Source organism: Loxodonta africana, chromosome 1, assembly GCF_030014295.1.
Source record: "Loxodonta africana isolate mLoxAfr1 chromosome 1, mLoxAfr1.hap2, whole genome shotgun sequence".
Classification (NCBI taxonomy): domain Eukaryota; kingdom Metazoa; phylum Chordata; class Mammalia; order Proboscidea; family Elephantidae; genus Loxodonta; species Loxodonta africana.
Window position 1 is genome coordinate 211,819,257 of NC_087342.1, and position 19,882 is coordinate 211,839,138.

General features: G+C 41.7%; 1 protein-coding gene across 4 annotated transcripts in view; it reads left to right on the top strand.

Annotated features, from left to right (window-relative positions):
- AIG1 (androgen induced 1) overlaps positions 1-19,882 on the top strand; it is a 297,796-nt gene that overhangs the window by 245,473 nt on the left and 32,441 nt on the right. Inside the window, exon 5 of one of the 4 annotated variants that reach the window (XM_064291595.1) lies at positions 9,310-11,233. The exons of the other annotated variants lie outside the window; for them this stretch is intronic. Coding sequence (XP_064147665.1) covers positions 9,310-9,316 — 7 coding nt within the window. The 3' untranslated portion in view covers positions 9,317-11,233. Of the gene's footprint in view, positions 1-9,309; positions 11,234-19,882 lie in introns of those variants that run through there. 4 annotated transcript variants of the gene reach the window in all.

The window sequence follows — 19,882 nt, forward strand, 5'->3', positions numbered from 1 at the left end:
TTTGCACTGCTAAATTTGGGCACATATTTCATTATGGATATAATCACTAACAGATTCACACTGCGTGCCTCATTTGGTCCAAGACCTGGGCTTTGTCTCGTTTCCCCAGATGCTTATATTTTTAGAAAGTATATGCCAAACCTCACACAACAGGAATTTGTTGAACAATCCCATGTAAGCAGTGGTTCTTCCAAGGCTACATTCAACCCTCCTTCAAGCTAAATGTTTTTCTTGGACACCCTTTGTATTGCTTAAGGGCTGTTTTGCTTGGGCTTGTTGTTGTCGTTGCTTCTCTTCAGGGTGGGGAAGTTGTTGAAAACAAAATAAGGACAGGAAAATGACCTCTTACAGGGGTGACTTTAAACTTTATATGAAACAAGTGAAGATGTACATTTTCCTGAATTGGTTCCAAACCGGTTCCAGAATTAGCTATTGCACACAGAATATATTTAACTGGGTTTTTGTTTTGGGGGGTTTGTTTTTTGTTTGTTTTAATGTTGCAGTAAGTAAATCACAAGAAATCTACATTTGGTCCACTGGGCACTATTAAGTTCCATGTGTGAGGTGCCAAGCTTATCTGATAAGAATTTTTGCCTGATGAGCTTACTTCACATTCATTTTAGTTTATACCATGTTTTAATTTTTTAAAAATTAGTCAATCTTAAGATAGAGAATTTCTTGATTTTCTCTATAATTCCAAGTCCTCTTGGATACATTAACACATACAGAAGAGGTCCCTTCTGCCAGCATCTCTGCCTCTTGATACTGTTTGTCCTGAGTTCTGGGTCACCGTATCCCCTTTAAGCCTGAAGGACTGGATAATGCCCCAGAACTGTACTTAATCCCAGCCAAAATCCAAGTGCGCTTTGGGAGGCCTAGTCTCCGTAGAATGTTTTGCTGCAGTCATCCCAGAAATATAAAATAAAGGTCAGTACAGCACTTCACATACTTTGCATAAACGATCACACAATGGCCTAGATCTGAGCAGAGAGAAAATTTGCTGCTAGGAGTCACACCCTGTGGCTAGATCTAAGGGAACACCCAGACTATGGACCCCAGAACAAACATGTGTTAAGGTGCACCCATCTGCCACTTCATTAACTAGTCAATGAATGGTTTTCTTAGTCACTTTCTAGGTTTTTTTCCATCTGGAACCATAAGTGTTGAATTTCGCTGATACAAAAAGTGCAAAAGATCAGAGCTTAAGGTGAAATGTGGCTGTTGTCATATAAGTCTTTATAAAAATGAATTTCTGTGATTTATACCAATGAACTTGATATCGAAATAGCTGTTATCTTTCAGAAGAGTCACATAGGCTACACAGTGATCCCAGGGATGCTGCAATATTTAGAATATATCTGGAACTGCCTATAGCATTAGTTTAAAAATCAACCCCTCATCACCACCACTTATCCCCTACCCCCCACCGGAAAAATAGTCTCATTACTTTGCACTCATATTTGTTTACCTGTGGGAAGGAAAGTTCTTTACCCTGGGAACTCTGGGTATATTTCTACAAATTCATTTATATGCCATTAAATTATCTGCACCACATAGAGCCCCAGAGGTTTCAGGAATTATATGCTTTCTGGTGGACTTTCTTCCACTATGGGTACAATCAGACTACGTTCCAAAGAAACACATGGGAAATACCACATATTCTTCACTACAGACCCCCAAGTTCCCTCATTAACATGAAGCTTACTCACACTCTTCATGCCAAGTGAGTCTTGCCAGGTCTGCATACTCCCTCGGCAAACCAGTACTTGTTTGGACATGTATTTGCATTAACCAGTGAATTCTCTCAGATTTGCTCTGAGAAAGCTTTCAAAGTCGACTTTTTCCTTTGGTGTTCTGCCCTAGGCATTCACAGCGCTGCCAAGAGTTAAACAGTGCCCCTCACATTGTGTCACATTATATAAATCCAAGGATTTTCATTGTTATCAAAAAAGGTACTGGCTTTTGCTTCCTGTCCAGACTACCTCAGGGCCTACATACCAGTGACAGCAGTGAAAGGCTCAGGATATGAAATCTTTTGATAACATACTAACTAGTGTTGTCACTGGACATTCCAGACCTCATTCCAGAATTTAAAAAAGCATGCCTCTTATCGCTTGTTCATTATAAAATAAATAAGCAGATCTCCCTTATAATGCTGGGTATGGTGGAGCTGAATCTATACCTCAGGGGCTCCTGGCCAGGATGTCTGTATGCATAGCTCTCGCTCTTGCTTGCTTTCCAGTCTCACAGGTATCCTTCTCTGTCTGAATCTGTTCTGTTCCTAGATCTGGATAAGGAGACTTGAGAAAGCACTGTCAAAGATGAAAATCTCGAACTCTGTCAGGAATGAAAGAAAAGGAGTTTTATTGAAGAATAATACAGCCCTAGCTAGGCAGCCCTCAGTAAAAATACAAAGCACTCCATTGTTCAATCTGAGTGAGGGGTCTATACGCATAGAGAACAAAGGAAAGGCAGAGGGTTAATGAATGATGGTAGGTAAGATCAGCTTCAGCATGAAGTCCTTTGAAATGTAAAGGTTGGCCACTTGGCTAGGAGAGAGTGAGCTACTACTGTACCTGCGTGAGCGGTGCTAGCCAGTTTCAGTTCGGTTACACAAGATTTGCAGTCATGAACACATTTTTCCCAGGAACAGATTGTTTACATCTTGACCCATTCTTCCCATGAATAAATGGCTTACATCCTGATTTTTTTTCTTCCTGGGAATGCATGTTGGCTTTGTCATTCTTACATCTGACACAAGTGCCTCCAGTTTGAAACTTTTCCATTAACAGCACTTTCCTCACAGGATGGAGCCCAGTGAGCTCCCACCCTCAGCCAGCTCCATTTCCCAACCTCCACCTCAGCTAATGGTTCCAGTCCTCCCCCAGTCTAGTATCTGAGGCCACCCTAGACTCCATCCATACCCACTTCTGCTCCCCACCCGCACTTCTCTCTCCACTTTCCCAGGTGTCTGGGGCATAAATATTCTCCTGTCCATTTGTGGTTCTTCGTTCCTTTCCTGCATGTACCCCCCGCCACACACAAACACATACCTTCACCCCCATACATACTTCCTTGCACCTTATTTGTGGGATTTCCCCTAATAAATGAAAGGGCTCATATTATCTCACTCAGGATACAACGCAGAGGTCCTCTAATGCAAGAGTAATTATCCGGAATCGTAATGACTACTATTTCTTGAGGGTTTCTTTTAAGCTCCATGCTTAATGGGCTCAACTGCTAACCAAAAGGTTGGCAGTTTGAGGCCACCAACAGTCACCTTGGAAGAAAGGCCTGACACTGTACTTCTGAAAAATCAGCCATTGAACACCCTCTGGAGTACAGTTCTACTCTAATACACCTGGGGTCACCATGAGTTGGAATTGACTCATTGGCCACTGGACGTTGTTACAGAGTGCTTTACAAATGCCTCACTTCATTCTCAAAACAACCTTTTAAGAAAGGCATTATCTTGCCTATTTTATGGATAAGAAAACTAAAGACTAGAAAGATTATATGACTTGCCCAAGAAAATGCCACTAGGTGGTTGCCAGAACAATACTGCAAGCCCACAAGTGAGGCTGAAGAGTCCATACTATTAACCATGCCCTCCACTACCTATTACTATGTGAAGAGTACTCTGTGGCTAAACATATTCAGCAAGTTTTTGTTTTTGTTTGCTTTCATTTTCATGAGGAAACATATCAGAAGCAGCCAAGCCAAGTGGTTAAATCCACTTCCTAGGTTTGAATTCTGGCTTCTCCACTTAACCTTTCTGGGCTTTAGCTTACTGAAATGTAAAATAGGAACAACGTTAGTACTTACCATTCAGGGTGCTTGTGAAGACTCAGTATGTAGAGCCCATAGACAATGCCTGGCACATAGGAAATAGTTGGTATGTTTGCTATTACCAGTTGTTAACAAAGAAATAGAGTTTCTGTAAAATGAAGGGTTTTAGTCAGATTCAAAGATCTGCAAATAGGGAGGCACCAAAATGAAAGTTCACAATGGTGTTCAGAAGAGGGAGCATAAGCACATGCCCTTTATACAGGCATTCCTCGGACATATTGGGGGTTTGGTTCGAGACCACCACTATAAAGCAGATATCGTCACACGAATTTTTTGGTTTCCTAGTACATATGAAAGTTCTGTTTACACCATACTATAGTCCATTAAGTGTGCAATATAATTATGTCTAAGAAAAAACAATGTACATACCTTAATCAAAAATTACTTTATTGCCAAAAAATGCTATCCATCATCTGAGCCTTCAGAGAGTCATAATCTTTTTGCTGGTGGAGGATCTTGCCTCAGTGTTGATGGCTGCTGACTGCTCAGGGTGGTGGTTGCTGAAGATTGGGGCAGCTGTGGCAATTTCTTAAAATAAGACAACAATGAAGTTTGCCACATCTATTAACTCTTCCATTGTGGTCTTTTCTTTCTTTCCTGCCTTTTGAATGACCTCTTGCTTTCCTCATGTATGATGTCCTTGATGTCATTCCACAACTCGTCTGGTCTTCAGTCATTAGTTTTCAACGCGTCAAATCTATTCTTGAGATGGTCTCTAAATTCAGGGGGGATATACTCAAGGTCGCATTTTGGCCTTCATGGACATGCTCTGATTTTCTCCAGTTTCAGCTTGAACTTCCGTATGAGCAGTTGATGGTCTATTCCACAGTTGGCCCCTGACCTTGTTCTGACTGATGATATTGAACTTATCCAGCGTCTCTTTCCACAGATGTAGTCAATGTGATTCCTGTGTGTTCCATCTGGTGAGGTGCATGTGTATAGTCACCGTTTATGTTGCTGAAAAATGGTATTTGTGATGAAGAAGTCGTTGGTCTTACAAAATTCTATCATTCGATCTCTGATATTGTCTGTATCACCAAGGCCATATTTTCCAAATACCAATCCCTTTTTCTTTGTTTCCAACCTTTGCATTCTAATCTTCAGTAGCTATCAATGCATCCTGGTTGCATATTCGATCAGTTTCAGACTGCAGAAGCTGATAAAAATCTTCAAGTTCTTCATGTTTGGGCTTAGTGGTTGGTGCATAAATTTGAATAATAGTCATATTAACCAGTCTTCCTTTTAGACGTATGGATATTATCCTATCACTGACAGCATTGTACTTCAGGATAGATCTTGAAATGTTCTTCTTGATGATGAATGCAACACCATTCCTCTTCAAGTTGTCATTCCCGGCATGCTAGAGACGATACGATTCTCTGATTCAAAATAGCCAATACCAGTCCATTTCAGCTCACTAATGCCTAGGATATTGATGTTTATACATTACATTTCATTTTTGATGATATCCAATTTTCCTAGATTCACACTTTGTACACTTCCAGGTTCCCATTATTAATGGATGTTTGCAGCTATCTCTTCTTATTTTGAGTCGTGCCACATCAGCAAATGAAGGTCCCAAAAGCTTTACTCCATCCACGTCATTCAGGTTGACTCCACTTTGAGGAAGCAGCTCTTCCCCAGTCGTCCTTTGAGTGCCTTCCAACCTGGGGGGCTCCTCTTCTGGTACTACATCAGACAGTGTTCTGCTGCTATTCATAGGGTTTCACTGGCTAATTCTTTTTAGAGGTAGACTGCCGGGTCCTTCCTAGTCTGTCTTAGTCTGGAAGCTCAGCTGAAACCTGTCCTCCATAGGTGACCGTGCTGTTTTCTGAATACTGGTGGCATAGCTTGCAGCGTCACAGCAACATGACAGACACGTGCAGGCTTGAACACTAATGACTGAAGACGAGACGAGTTGTGGAATGACATCAAAGACATCATACATGAACAAAGCAAGAGGTCATTGAAAAGAAAGAAAAGACCAAGAGGGATGTCAGAGGAGACTCCTAAACTTGCACTCGAACATCGAGCAGCTAAAGCAAAAGGAAGAAATAATGAAGGAAAAGAACTGAACAGATTTCAAAGGGCAGCTCGAAAAGAGAAAATAAAGTATTATAATGACATGTGCAAAGAGATGGATATAGAAAACCAAAGGGAAGAACATGCTTGGCATTTCTTAAGCTGAAAGAACTGAAGAAAAAATTCAAGCCTCCAGTTGCAATAGTGAAGGATTCTATGGGGAAAATATTAAACAACCCAGGAAGCATCAAAAGAGATGGAAGGAATACACAAAGTCATTATACCAAAAAGAATTAATGACGTTCAGCCATTTCAGGAGGTAGCATATGATCAGGAACCAATTGTACTGAAGAAAGAAGTCCAAGCTGCTCTGAAAGCATTGGCAAAAAACAAGGCTCTAGGAATTGTCAGAACATCAACTGAGATGTTTCAACAAATGGATGCAGTGCTGCAAGTGCTCACTCGACTATGCCAAGAAATATGGAAGACAGCTTCCTGGCCAACTGACTGGAAGAGGTCCATATTTATGCCTATTCCCAAGAAAGGTGATCCAACCAAATGTGGAAATTATCGAACAATATCAATATCACACACAAGCAAAACTTTTCTAAAGACCATTCAAAATGGCTGCAGCAGTGTATGGACAGGGAACTGCCAGAAATTCAGGGCAGATTCAGAAGAGGATGTGGAACCAGGGATATCATTGCTCATGACAGGTGGGTCCTGTATGAAAGCAGAGAATACCAGAAGGATGTTTACCTGTGTTTTATTGACCATGCAAAGACATTCAACTGTGTGGATCATGAGAAATCACGGATAATGTTGCAAAGAGTGAAAATTCCAGAACACTTAACTGTGTTCATGAGGAACCTGTACATAGATCAAGAGGCAGTTGTTCAGACAGACCAAGAGGATACTGAGTGGTTTAAAGTCAGGAAAGGTGTGCGTCAGGATTGTATCCTTCTACCATACCTGTTCAATCTGTATGCTGAACAAATAATCCGAGAAGCTGGACTATATGAAGAAGAACGGGGCACCAGGATTAGAGGAAGACTCAGTAACAACCTGCTTGCTGAAAGTGAAGAGGACTTGAAGCACTTACTGATGAAGACCAAAGACCACAGCCTTCAGTATGGATTACACTTCAGCATAAAACAAAAATTCTCACAGCTGGACCAATAAGCAACATCATGATAAACGGAGAAAAGATTGAAGTTGTCAAGGATTTCATTTTACTTGGATCCACAATCAATAGCCATGGAAGCAGCAGTCAACAAATCAAAAGATGCATTGCACTGGGCAAATCTGCTGCAAAGGAACTCTTCAAAGCGTTGAAGAGCAAATATGTCACCTTGAAGACTAAGGTGCGCCTGACCCAAGCCATGGTATTTTCATTCGCATCCTGTGCATATGAAAGCTGGACAATGAATATGGAAGACCAAAGAAGAATTGATGCCTTTGAATTGTGATGTTGGCAAAGAATATTAAGTATACCATGGAGTGCCAAAAGAATGAACAAATCTGTCTTGGAAGAAGTACAACCAGAATCTTCTTAGAAGCGAGGATAGTGAGACTGCATCTTACATACTTTGGACGTGTTATCAGGAGGGATCAGTCCCTGGAGAAGGACATCATGTTTGGTAAAGCACAGGGTCAGTGGAAAAGAGGAAGACCCTCAACGAGGTGGAATGACACAGTGGCTGCAACAATGGGCTCAAGGATAACGATCATAAGGATGGTGCAGGACCAGGCAGTATTTCATTCTGTCGTGCATAGGGTCACTATGAGTTGGAACTGACTCTAAAAACAACAACATTGACTCTTCCTTTCATGAAAGGTTTCTCTGTAGCACGTAATGCTGTTTGATAGCATTTTAACCATAGTAGATCTTTCAGAATTGGAGTGGGTCCTCTCAAACCCTGCCACTGTTTTATCAACTACGTTTATGTAATATTCTAAATCCTTTGTTGGCATTTCAGTGATACTCGCAGCATCTTCACCAGGAATAGATTGCTTCTCAAGAAACCACTTTCTTTGCTCATTCATAAGAAGCAATTCCTCATCCATTAAAGTTTTATCATGAGATTATACCAATTTAGTCACATCTTCAGGCTCCACTTCTAGTTCTCTTGCTATTTCCACTACATATTACTTCTTTCACTGAAGTCTTAAGCCCCTAAAAGTCATCCATGAGGGTTAGAATCAACTTCTTTCAAACTCCTGCTAATGTTGGTGTTTTGACCTCCTCCCATGAATCATGAATGTTCTTAATGGCATCTAGAATGGTGAACCCTTTCCAGAAGGTTTTCAATTTATTTTGCCCAGATCCATCAGAGAAATCACTATCTATGGCAGCTATAGCCTTATGAAATGTATTTCTTAAATAATAAGACTTGAAAGTCAAAAGTACTCCTTGATCCATGGGCTATAGAATGGATGTTATGTTAGCAGACATGAAAACAACATCAACCTCCTTGTACAGCTCCATCAGAGCTCTTGGGTGACCAGGTGCATTGTCAATGAGAAGTAATATTTTGAAAGGGATCTTTTTTTCTGATCCCTTAAATATTCAGTAAACCATGTTGTAAACAGATGTGCTGTCATCCAGGCTTTGTGTTTCCATTTATAGAGCCCAGGGGGAATAGATTTAGCATAATTCTTACAGGCTTAGGATTTTTGGAATGGCAGATTAGCATTGGCTTCAACTTAAAGTCGTCAGCTGCATTAGACCCTAACAGGAGAGGAAGCCTATCCTTTGAAATTTTGAAGCCAGGCATTGACTTCTCCTCTCTAGCTATGAAAGTCCCAAGTGGTATCTTCTTACAATATACAGCTATTTCGTCCACGTTGAAAATCTGTTGTTTAATGTAGCCAGCTTCATCAATTATCTTAGCTAGATCTTCTGGATAACTTGCTGCAGCTTCTACATCAGCGCTCGCATTTCTCCTTGCACTTTTATGTTATAGAGATGGCTTCATCCTTAAACCTCATGAACCAATCTCAAACTTTTCTTCTGCAGCTTCCTTACCTCCTCTCTCAGCCTTCACAGAATTGAAAAGAGCTAAGGCCTTGCTCAAAAATTAGGCTTTGGCTTAAGAGAATGTTGTGGCTGGTTTGATCTTCTATCCAGACCACTAAAACTTTCTCCAAATCAGCAATAAGGCTGTTTTGCTTTCTTATCATTCATGTGTTCATTGGAATAGCACTTTCAATTTCCTTCAAGAACTTTTTCTTTGCGTTCACAGTTTGGCTCACCGTTTGGCGCAAGAGGCCTAGCTTTTGTCCTATCTTGGCTTTCGGCATGCCTTCCTCACTAAGCTTAATCCTGTCTAGCTTTTGATTTAAAATGAGAGATGTGAGACTCTTCTTTTCACTTGAACACTTAGAAGCCATTTTAGGGTTATTGGTTGGCCTAATTTCAGTATTGTCATGTTTCAGGAAATAAGGAGGCCCAAGGAGAGGGAGAGAGAAGGGGAAACAGCCAGCCGGTGGAGCAGCCAGAATTCACACAACATTTATGGATTAAGTTCACTGTCTTACATGGGCGCAGTTCGTGGTACCCGAAAACAATTACAATGGTAACATCAAAGATCACGGATCACAGATCACCATAACAGATAAAATAATAATGAAAAAGTGTGAAATTGCCAAAATGTGATGCAGGACATGAAGTGAGCACATGCTGTTGGAAAAATGACCTCAAGAGGCTTGCCCGATGCAGGGTTGCCACCAACCTCCAATTTGTAAAAAACACAGTATCTTTGAAGTACAATAAAATGAAGTATGCATGTACTCAGTTTTGCAGAAGTCTGTACAGCGTTGGGAAACAGTATGGGGGTACATATGATTGGTTGATATTCAACATGCTCTGTAAGACTTATTTACCGAGAATTTATATTGGCTTGAGTATTCGACTGAGTTTCCTGCGTTCTGGAGCTGGTTCCTGCTACAGTCTGGGTGGGCCACCTCAGAATGTGGTCATGGGTCCTAGGACAAAATGGAGTCCAATTCAGACCTGTGTCAACCATTCTAGTTGTCAAGTGCCTCAGTTTTAGAGTGCTCTTTCACACAGTTCTGAGAAGCTCTTCATCAAACAGTAGCAAGGATGTATTATGTTTTCTTATCAAAGGCTTTAGAATTTTAGTGAGGAAGCCATAAGTCCTTTCTCTCCCTTTTTCTCACTCACACTCACGTACTTTAAAAAACAAAAACAAGACTAAAGGATATGGAAAATATCATTTTTGTTTCTTGATTATTAAAGTATAAAAGAACTATGGAGAATTCTTCTTATAGTGTGGCTGGAGAAAGGAGACAGCTTTAAGATCCAGGGATCCTGTGACCTTCTAGTTGGTAAGTTATAGAAGAGAAGACATCCTCACTCTCTACCTGATGGGAGCCCTGGTCCAGGCCTCCTGGTGATAACTGTTCCCTGGCTATGTCCCCCCAGGCACCTCACATCCTGCAAACTGCCACTGCTCGCTGCTCTGCTTCTCAGTCTGCAGGACACAGAGAAGAGGTCACCCCTGTAGGAAATACATCCACAAAGGTTCAACAACACTTCTCCTTCCAGCCCCTGGCCTTTCCCCACCCCCTCCTCCCAGTGTAGATTTCTCATTCAATCAGAGTCCACATGAAATCTCAGCGGTACCTAATATATGCTGACCTCAAAAATAATCAAAGCCAAAAAAGATTAAAGCACATAGAGTTTCTTCCAGTAGTTAACCTGTGTGCCCACAGGGAAACTTCTTAGTTCTAAAAAAAAAAAAGAACAGGAGGGCCAGTTACAATAGGGTCTTAAGGAGGAAAGGAGGAAATAGAGTAGAAAATTGGCCATTGGCTAATCTTAACATGATTGATTGAATCATGCCCCCTTTCTGAGATCAGGTTACTAGGTGGTCTCTGTGGCCTGGCCAGCCATATTCGTTTGCACAACAAAGGTATCTCAATTCCTTCTGGAGACTCCAAAGGTTTACAGTTACCTTCTCAGGAAACAAGAGGGAGAACTAGATTGCTTTCCATAAAATTAGATTCATTTCACAAGGTAAATTTTAAACGAATTCATGGTTAACAAATATGTTGTCACAAAGGGGTTTTGCAATTTTATGATCATTGTGTCTCCACTGAGTCTCCTTTGTTTCTGTTTATCTAATTTGGGCCTCAGTTTCCCCTTGTTTTAACATCACCAAATGCAAGATGTTGCCAAGAGCAAGTAGGCATTAGTCAAGGGGAGAAATGGATGCTGGAAGTGTCTTTTTATGAATAAATATTTCCTGTTATTTAAAGCAAAATAGAGATACTTGTTTTCTCAGGGTCATAATGGTGTTTGATAAATTTCATATTCCAAATCTCATTACCCAAAATATGTCCATTGCTTAACTCTCTAACCCAGGAAATAAAATAAAATAAATATTAAGCATGATTTTCCATTTATGATATAATTCTAAATTTGTTTCAAATCAGAATTCTATCTCCCACCAAACTTGATTATTTCTCAGGCACACAATTGTGTATTATTATTACTTTTTTTTTTTCTTATTGAAGCTTTTATGTATTTTCTCAAGTTTCTACTGGGAACATATGTGATTTTTAAAAACAGGAAAAAAAAGCCTAAAAGATGAAAGTAAGAGTGTAATCAATTTTTAAATTCCAGAAAGAATTTCTAGCTATGAATAATTAAAAGTTTTAGGGTAAAATTGAAACCTCTTCACTAAGAAAATGAAATTTTAGACCCCATAAAATTTCCCTCATTCATGGCACAAATGGTAAAGCACTCAACCACTAGCCAAAAGCTCAGATATCCAAACCCACCCAAAGGCTTCTCGGAAGGCAGGACTGGCTATCTGCTTCTGAACGGTCACGGTTCTACTCTGCACACATGGGATCCTCATGAGTCAGTATCTCCAGCAACCAGCAACAACAGCTTCTCCAGCTAAACATATCTGGACAGACTGTACTTGTTCTTTAACCAGCAGATGACATTTTCCTCTGTTCAACTTGAATCTTTCACTCCACCACAGCTTGCTACTCTGTTGACTTTTAAGTCTGTAGTAGTGTCTGTCAGTTTATCACACTGTGGGGACTTGCATGTTGCTGTGATGCTGGAAGCTATGCCACTGGTATTGAGATACCAGCAGGGTCACCCATGGAGGACAGGTTTTAGCTGAGCTTCCAGACTAAGACAGACTAGGAAGAAGGACCTGGCAGTCTACTTCTGAGAAGAATTAGCCAGAGAAAACCTTATGAATAGCAGCGGAACACTATCTGATGTAGTACCAGAAGAGGAGCCCCCCAGGTTGGAAGACATTCAAAAGATGACTGGGGAAGAGCTGCCTCCTCAAACTAGATTTAGCCATAATGATGTGGATGGAGTAAAGCTTTCGGGACCTTCTTTTGCTTATATGGCGCAACTCAAAATGAAAAGAAACAGCTGCAAACATCCATTAATAATGGAAACCTGGAAGTGTACGAAGTATGAATCTAAGAAAATTGGAAATCCTCAAAAATTAAATGTAATGCATAAACATCGATATCCTAGGCATTAGTGAGCTGAAATGGACTGGTATTGGCCATTTTGATTTGGACAATCGTATAGTCTACTTTGCCAGGAATGACAACTTGAAGAGAAATGATGTTGCATTCATCATCAAGAAGAACATTTCAAGATCTATCCTGAAGTACAATGCTGTCAGTGATAGGATAATATCCATATGCCTACAAGGAAGACCAGTTAATACGACTATTATTCAAATTTACACACCAACCACTAAGGCCAAAGATGAAGAAACTGAAGATTTTTATCAGCTTCTGTAGTCTGAAACTGATTGAACATGCAACCAGGATGCATTGATAATTACTGGTGATTGGAATACGAAAGTTGGGAATAAAGAAGGATCAGTAGTTGGAAAATATGGCCTTGGTGATAGAAACAATGCCAGAGATTGAATAATAGAATTTTGCAAGGCCAATGACATCTTCATTGCAAATACCTTTTTACACCAACATAAACAGCGACTATACACAGGGACGGAAACCCTGGTGGCGTAGTGGTGCTACAGCTGCTAACCAAGAGTTTGGCAGTTCGAATCCACCAGGCGCTCCTTGGAAACTCGATGGGGCAGATCTACTCTGTCCTACAGGGTAGCTATGAGTCGGAATTGACTTGATGGCAGTGGGTTTTATACACATGGACCTCGCCAGATGGAACACATAGGAATCAAATTGACTACATCTGTGGAAAGAGACGATGGAAAAGCTCAATATCGTCAGTCAGAAAAAGGCCAGGGGCAGACTGAGGAATAGACCATCAGTTGCTCATATGCAAGTTCAAGTTGAAACTAAAGAAAATCAGAGCAAGTCCATGACAGCCAAAATACAACCTTGAGTATAACCCCCCTGAATTTAGAGACCATCTCGAGAATAGATTCAACGCATTGAACACTAATGACTGAAGACCAGGCAAGTTGTGGAATGACATCAAGGATATCATCCATGAAGAAAGCAAGAGGTCATTGAAAAGACAGGAAAGAAAGAATTGACCAAGAGGGATGTCAGAGGAGACTCTGAAACTTGCTCATGAACATCGAGCAGCTAAAGCAAAAGGAAGAAATGGTAAAGCAAAGTATTATAATGACATGTGCAAAGAGTTAAAAATAGAAAACCAAAAGGGAAGAACACACTCAGCATCTCTCAAGCTGAAAGAACTGAAAAAAAAATTCAAGCCTCCGGTTGCAATGGTGAAAGATTCTATGGGGAAAATATTCAACAACACAGAAAACATCAAAGTAAGATGGAAGGAATACACAGAGTCATTATACCAAAAAGAATTAGTCAACATTCAAACATTTCAGGAGGTAACATATGATCAGGAACCCATGGTACTAAAGGAAGAAGTCCAAGCTGCACTGAGGGCATTGGTGAAAAACAAGGCTCCAGGAATTGATAGAATATCAACTGAGGTGTTTCAACGAACAGATGCAGTGCTGGAAGTGCTCCCTTGGGTATGCCAAGAAATATGGAAGACAGCTTCCTGGCCAACTTACTGGAAGAGGTCCATATTTATGCCTATTCCCAAGAAAGGTGATCCAACTGAATGCAGAAATTATCAAACAATATCATTCATACCACATGCAAGCAAAATTTTTCTGAAGATCATTCAAAATGACTGCAGCAGTGTATCGACAGAACTGCCAGAAATTCAGGCTGGATTCAGAAGGGGGTGTGGAACCAGGGATCTCATTGCTGATGTCAGATGGATCATGGCTGAAAGCAGAGAATACCAGAAGGATGTTTACCTGTGTTTTATTGACTATGCAAAGGCATTCAACTGTGTGGATCATAACAAATTATGGACAACATTGCAAAGAATGGGAATTCCAGAACACTTAACTGTGCTCATGAAGAATCTGTACATAGATCAAGAGGCAGTTGTTCCTGTAGAACAAGGGGAGTGGTTTAAAGTCAGGAAAGGTGTGCGTCAGGGTTGTATTCTTTCACCATACCTATTCAATCTGTATGCTGAACAAATAATCCGAGAAGCTGACTGTAAGAAGAAGAACGGGGCATCAGGATTGGAGGAATACTCATTAACAACCTGCGTTATGCAGATGACACAACCTTGCTTACTGAAAGTGAAGAGGACTTGAAGCACTTACTAACGAAGATCAAAGACCACAGCCTTCAGTATGGACTGCACCTCAACATAAAGCAAACAAAAATCCTTAAAACTGGACCAATGAGCAACATCATGATAAACGGAGAAAAGATTGAAGTTGTCAAGGATTTCATTTTACTTGGATCCACAATCAACAGCCATGGAAGCAGCAGTCAACAAATCAAAAGATGCATTGCACTGGGCAAATCTGCTGCAAAGGAACTCTTCAAAGCGTTGAAAAGCAAAGATGTCACCTTGAAGACTAAGGTGCGCCTGACCCAATCCATGGTATTTTCAATCGCATCCTGTGCATGTGAAAGCTGGACAATGAATAAGGAAGACAGAAGAAAAATTGATGCCTTTGAATTGTGGTGTTGGCAAAGAACGTTGAGTATACCATGGACTGCCAAAAGAACGAACAAATCTGTCTTAGAAGAGGTACACCCAGAATGCTGTTTAGAAGCAAGGATGGTGAGACTACCTCTTCCATACTTTGGACATGTTGTCAGGAGAGATCAGTTCCTGGAGAAGGACATCATGCTTGGCAGAGTACAGGGTTAGCAGAAAAGAGGAAGACCCTCAACAAGGTGGACTGACACAGTGGCTGCAACCATGGGCTTAAGCATAACAACAATTGTAAGGATGGCGCAGGACCAGGCAGAGTTTCGTTCTCTTGTGCATAGGGTTGCTATGAGTTGGAACCGACTGGACGGCACCTAACAACAACAACAGTGCATGAATGTTTTCCTGATTTCCTGGCATTGGGTATCTGTGTGCAAGCTAAAAGAATAAAGACATAAGAACCTCGTATTCTGAAGAGCAACTCCCTTCTTGAGGCTTATAAGAAATAGCTGCTACTTCATCATCATCACCATAACCATCCATGCTACTTTCTACGCACTTTTTTACCCCACCTTCCTTACCCAGCCCAGCCAGGGAAGAAGGAGAGGGTCTTTGCAGTCTTGGAAGGCCCAGGGGAGCCATGGGGAAGTGCTTTCCTGCATCACCCAAAGCCAAGTGAGGGAGGCTCTTAGAGAATTCCTGGTAAATACTGGGCAAAAGCCAGGAATCTCATTTAGGAAGCAAACTTATTAACCTTCCTTATGCCTTCTTCCTAAGCAAGGAAAAGACCGTTGGGAAGATAGGGCAGCGTGGAAGTAGGCGTGCCTGTAGATTAACCTGTGGTCTCATCACTGATTATAAGGATGGATGAGTTTCTTTTGGATCTGGTTTTACACTGAGAAAGGTCACTGAGCTTGAACTGTCTTGATGGTGGCCCATCCAAAGGCCAGTCCCTGGGTAAGGGGTTCCCAGAAGTAAGCAAGAAACTATAGCCTGTATTGTCATGGACAGGAGCTACAGGATGTTGAAGAGGTTGAGCTAGAGCAGCCAGATCTCCCACATAAGGAAACTGCAGTGAGGATGTCCCTCTGGTACCCCTTCAAATCTCACACATCTGCACCCCATAAAAAAGTGAGTATCTGGACGTCAGCCTCACATCATTCATCAGTGGGAAGCTGGTACTAGCCAGAGAAACAGGGGCAACCACTTTGTACAGCTATGGGCAGTGAAGTCATAAGGTGTTCATCCTTCCCTCATTTTCCTGCCCAGATCCTTGGACAGAAAAAAGACATCGAGAATCAGGCCATGTCTCTCCTTCCACTTCAAGGTGCTGGAGTGTGAAGCAGAATGAAAAGACAGAGAATCCTTCCTCCCACTTAAGACTCCAGCAGTAAGCCTGGATTGTTTAAAGAAAGCAGAAGGCTGGTGTACAGAGCACAGGGCACAGTGGAGAGTTCTGGGCTGGGAGAGGGTCATTAGGGCCATTGTATAGACTTGCCTTGTAGGTCTTTGTAGGCCATTGTAAAGACTTTGTCCTTGTCTTAGTTGTCTAGTGCTGCTATGACAGAAATACCGCAAGTGGGTGGCTTTAACAAAGAGTAATTTATTTCTTCACAGTGAAGTAGGCTAAAAGTTCAAATTCAGGGCGTCAGCTCCAGGGCAAGCTTCTCTCTGTCAGCCTTCTCATCAATATTCTCCGGGACTAGGAGTTTCTTTGTGCAGGAACCCTGGGTCTAAAGGACGCGCTCTCCTCCTGGCACTGCTTTTTTGGTGGTATGAGGTCCCCCATCTCTCTGCTAGCTTCTTTCTTTTATATCTCAAGAGATTGCCTCAAGACACAATCCAATATTGTAGGTTGAGTCCTGCCACACTACCACAACTGTAGTCATCCTCCCTCATTAACATCATAGAGGCAAAATTTACAACGTATAGGAAAATCACACAATACCAGGAGTCATGGCCCAGCCCAATTGATACACACACTTTTTGGTAACATAATTCAATCCATGACAGCCCCTAACTCAGAATGAAATAGAGAGTCGTTGGAGGGTTTTTGAGCACAGAATTGACATTATCTGGCATGTGTTAAAAGAATCACTCAGACTACTCTGTTGAAAATGGATTAGGAGGCAAGGATGGAGCAGGGAGAACCATTAGGAGGCTGTAGAAACAACCCTGGTGAGAGATGATGTGGTTTGGATGAAGGTGGTAGAAATGGAGGTGTGAGATGTCTTAGGATTCTAGATATATTTTGAAAGTAGGGTTAGCGGGATTTCCTAGCCAAATCTACCTTAAACTCCATCCAGACTCAACCCTTTTAATAATTTTTTATGTTGGTGTGGTAGGCAGAATAACGTCAACACGCTAATTCCCAGAACCAGTTAATATGTTACCTTACTTGGCAAAATGGATTTTGCCTATGTGATTAACGCAAAGACCTTGAGATGAGGAAATGACCCTGCGTTACCCATAACCTAGTCACCAAAACCAAAAAATCAAACCCATTGCCATCAAGTTGATTCCAACTCATAGCAACCCTATAGGACTTCCAAGGAGTAGCTGGTGGATTCGAACTGCTGACCTTTTGGTTAGCAGCCAAGCTCTTAACCACTACACCACCAGGGCTCCAATCTAGTCACAAGGTTCCTTAAAAGCAGAGAACCTTTTCCAGCTGTGGCTAGAGAGAAAGATGGCTATGGAAGAAGGATCAGAGAGATGGCAGTGTGAAAAGGATTCAACCCACTGTTTGCTGACTTTGAAGATGGAGGAAGGAATGAGGGTGGCCTCTAGAAGTTGGAAAAGGCAAGAAAGGATCGCAGCCCTGCCAGGTTTCTGACTAGCAAAACCTTCCTAAGGTCACCATTAATTTCTCTTTTGCTGAATGCTTTGTAGAGCCCTGCACACTTGACATTTTAGCAAGTCCAGTCCTAAAATATTCCCCCCTTCCTGAAACACTCTCTTCCCCTGCCTCACGTGATGTAACCTCCTCCCTATTTTTCTCCCAGTTCTCAAGATGATCCCTCTCAGCATCATTTTCTGGAGCTTCCTACTCTACCCAAACTTCAGTGTTGCAGGTCTTTGGACCTCTTCTGTTTCTGTATACTCTCCCTGGCTGAACTCATCTATTCCCGTGTTTTCAGTTACCTCCATTCCAGACCTCTCTCCTGAGCTCCTTGTTATCTATTCACCAGCCTCTCACACTTAGCAATTGCAAATCAGACTCATGACCTTGCTTGCTTTCCCCATCCCACCGCAAACCTGCGTCCCCCTGACATCAGCGTCTATCCAGTTGTTCATGCCAGAAATCTGAGGCATTCTCAACCCACCTCCTTTTGTGCCAACTATAGGCAGTCAATTTCTGGCTTCTTTATCTCCAAAAGGCCTGTAGAACCCTTACAGCTTTCTCCGTCTCCACTGCCGACACCGTGGACCAAGCCGCAGTCATTGCTCTCCTGAACCGCCGCATAGAACTGACACTCCTTACCTGCCCCCCTTACCCCTGTCTATCTACGGGATCCGTGGTTGATCTTTTAAAAATGCTTAGGATCATGCCACTACCTTGAGCAGAGAGCATGGATCACTTCTCATTGCTTCTAGGAATAAAACCCAAAATTCTTTTCCATGGGGTAGGGGACCCTACATTACCTGACCACAGCTGACCTCACTAACCTCATCATCCTCCTCTTTCCCTTCTGCATACCATCTCCAGCCACAGCCACCTTCTCTCTGATTGGCAAGTGCAAGAAGCTCCTGGCAGCTTTAAAGCTTTCACCTTCTCCATGCCACCACCCCTCTTCTCCTTCAGCCATGCCTTCTCTCACAATTGATTCCCTCTCCTACTCGGTTTATGTATCTCCTTCTCAGGGAGGACTTCCCTGACTTCCCAGGCTTGGCTCAGCCTCTCTGTGGTTTGCTATTACAATCCTCTTTTTAATTCCATCAGAGGGTTTTTAAAATAGTTGTAGTTATATGCTTATTTGAGTAAATTTTTTTTTTTTTCAAAATCTCCTCCCTCACTGTCTATAGTAAGAGAAAGATTGGCAATTGAAGTGATCTTGAAGAAAAGAAAGAGCACTTTCTTGTCTACAGGATTCTAAGGGTTAATCCAAACACATTTTCTTTATACATCACTTCAATCAACATGTCAGAGAAAGTATTCTTAAGATAGATTGCTCAATAGGAAAAATTGTGACAGTGTGTGAGTTTTAAGTGCAAGCAGACAAAGTGGGGAAAATGGGAAAAAAATACATATATATATGTAATCTAAAGGAGCAGTGGTAGAGCAACGATTAAGTGCTTGGCTGCTAACCCAAAGGTCAGTGGTTCGAACCCACCAGCAACCCTGAGGGAGAAGAGACCTGGTGATCTGTTCCCATAAAGATTACAGCCTAGGAAACCTGTGGGACAGTTCTATTCTGTCCTCTAGGGTCACTATGAGTCAGAATCTACTTGACGGCACACAACGACAACACATTTAGTTCAATAGTAACCATATAAAGTGCTTACAATACCCTTACCATCCATTCTCTAATATTGAACCTCGGCTTTATTGTCTCTTCTCTCATCTGCCTGATTCATTTAAATTGCCAACTGAAGCCAATAAACTTGTAGGAGAAACCTCCCAGCCTGCGCCCCTTGCCAGAGTGACATTCTATATGGGAGATGACCCCGTTCAGGCAATAACATTTCCAGTAAAGATTCATTTATTAGCAAAATTACAGCCTCTCCATTTCCCTAAGGTGAGCCTTCTTGGTGTCTTCGAGAGTGTGAGAGCATTTTGAAGGCTCAGAACATATTCTGTTGTGGGCTGCATGGGAGGGATCAACTGAAATCTGTTCAGTGACCCCAGCCCTGCCCAATCTCACCTTCAGCAGATGGTTTCCACAGTCTGCAGCAACTGGGAGGACAATAGTTCCCAGGCATTTGTGTTTCCTGAGCATGAAGCAGTGCTGGTCTCGCAGGAGGTACAAAATAAAACGTATTGAAAATAAACTAAACAATTCATTCAGATGAGTAGAT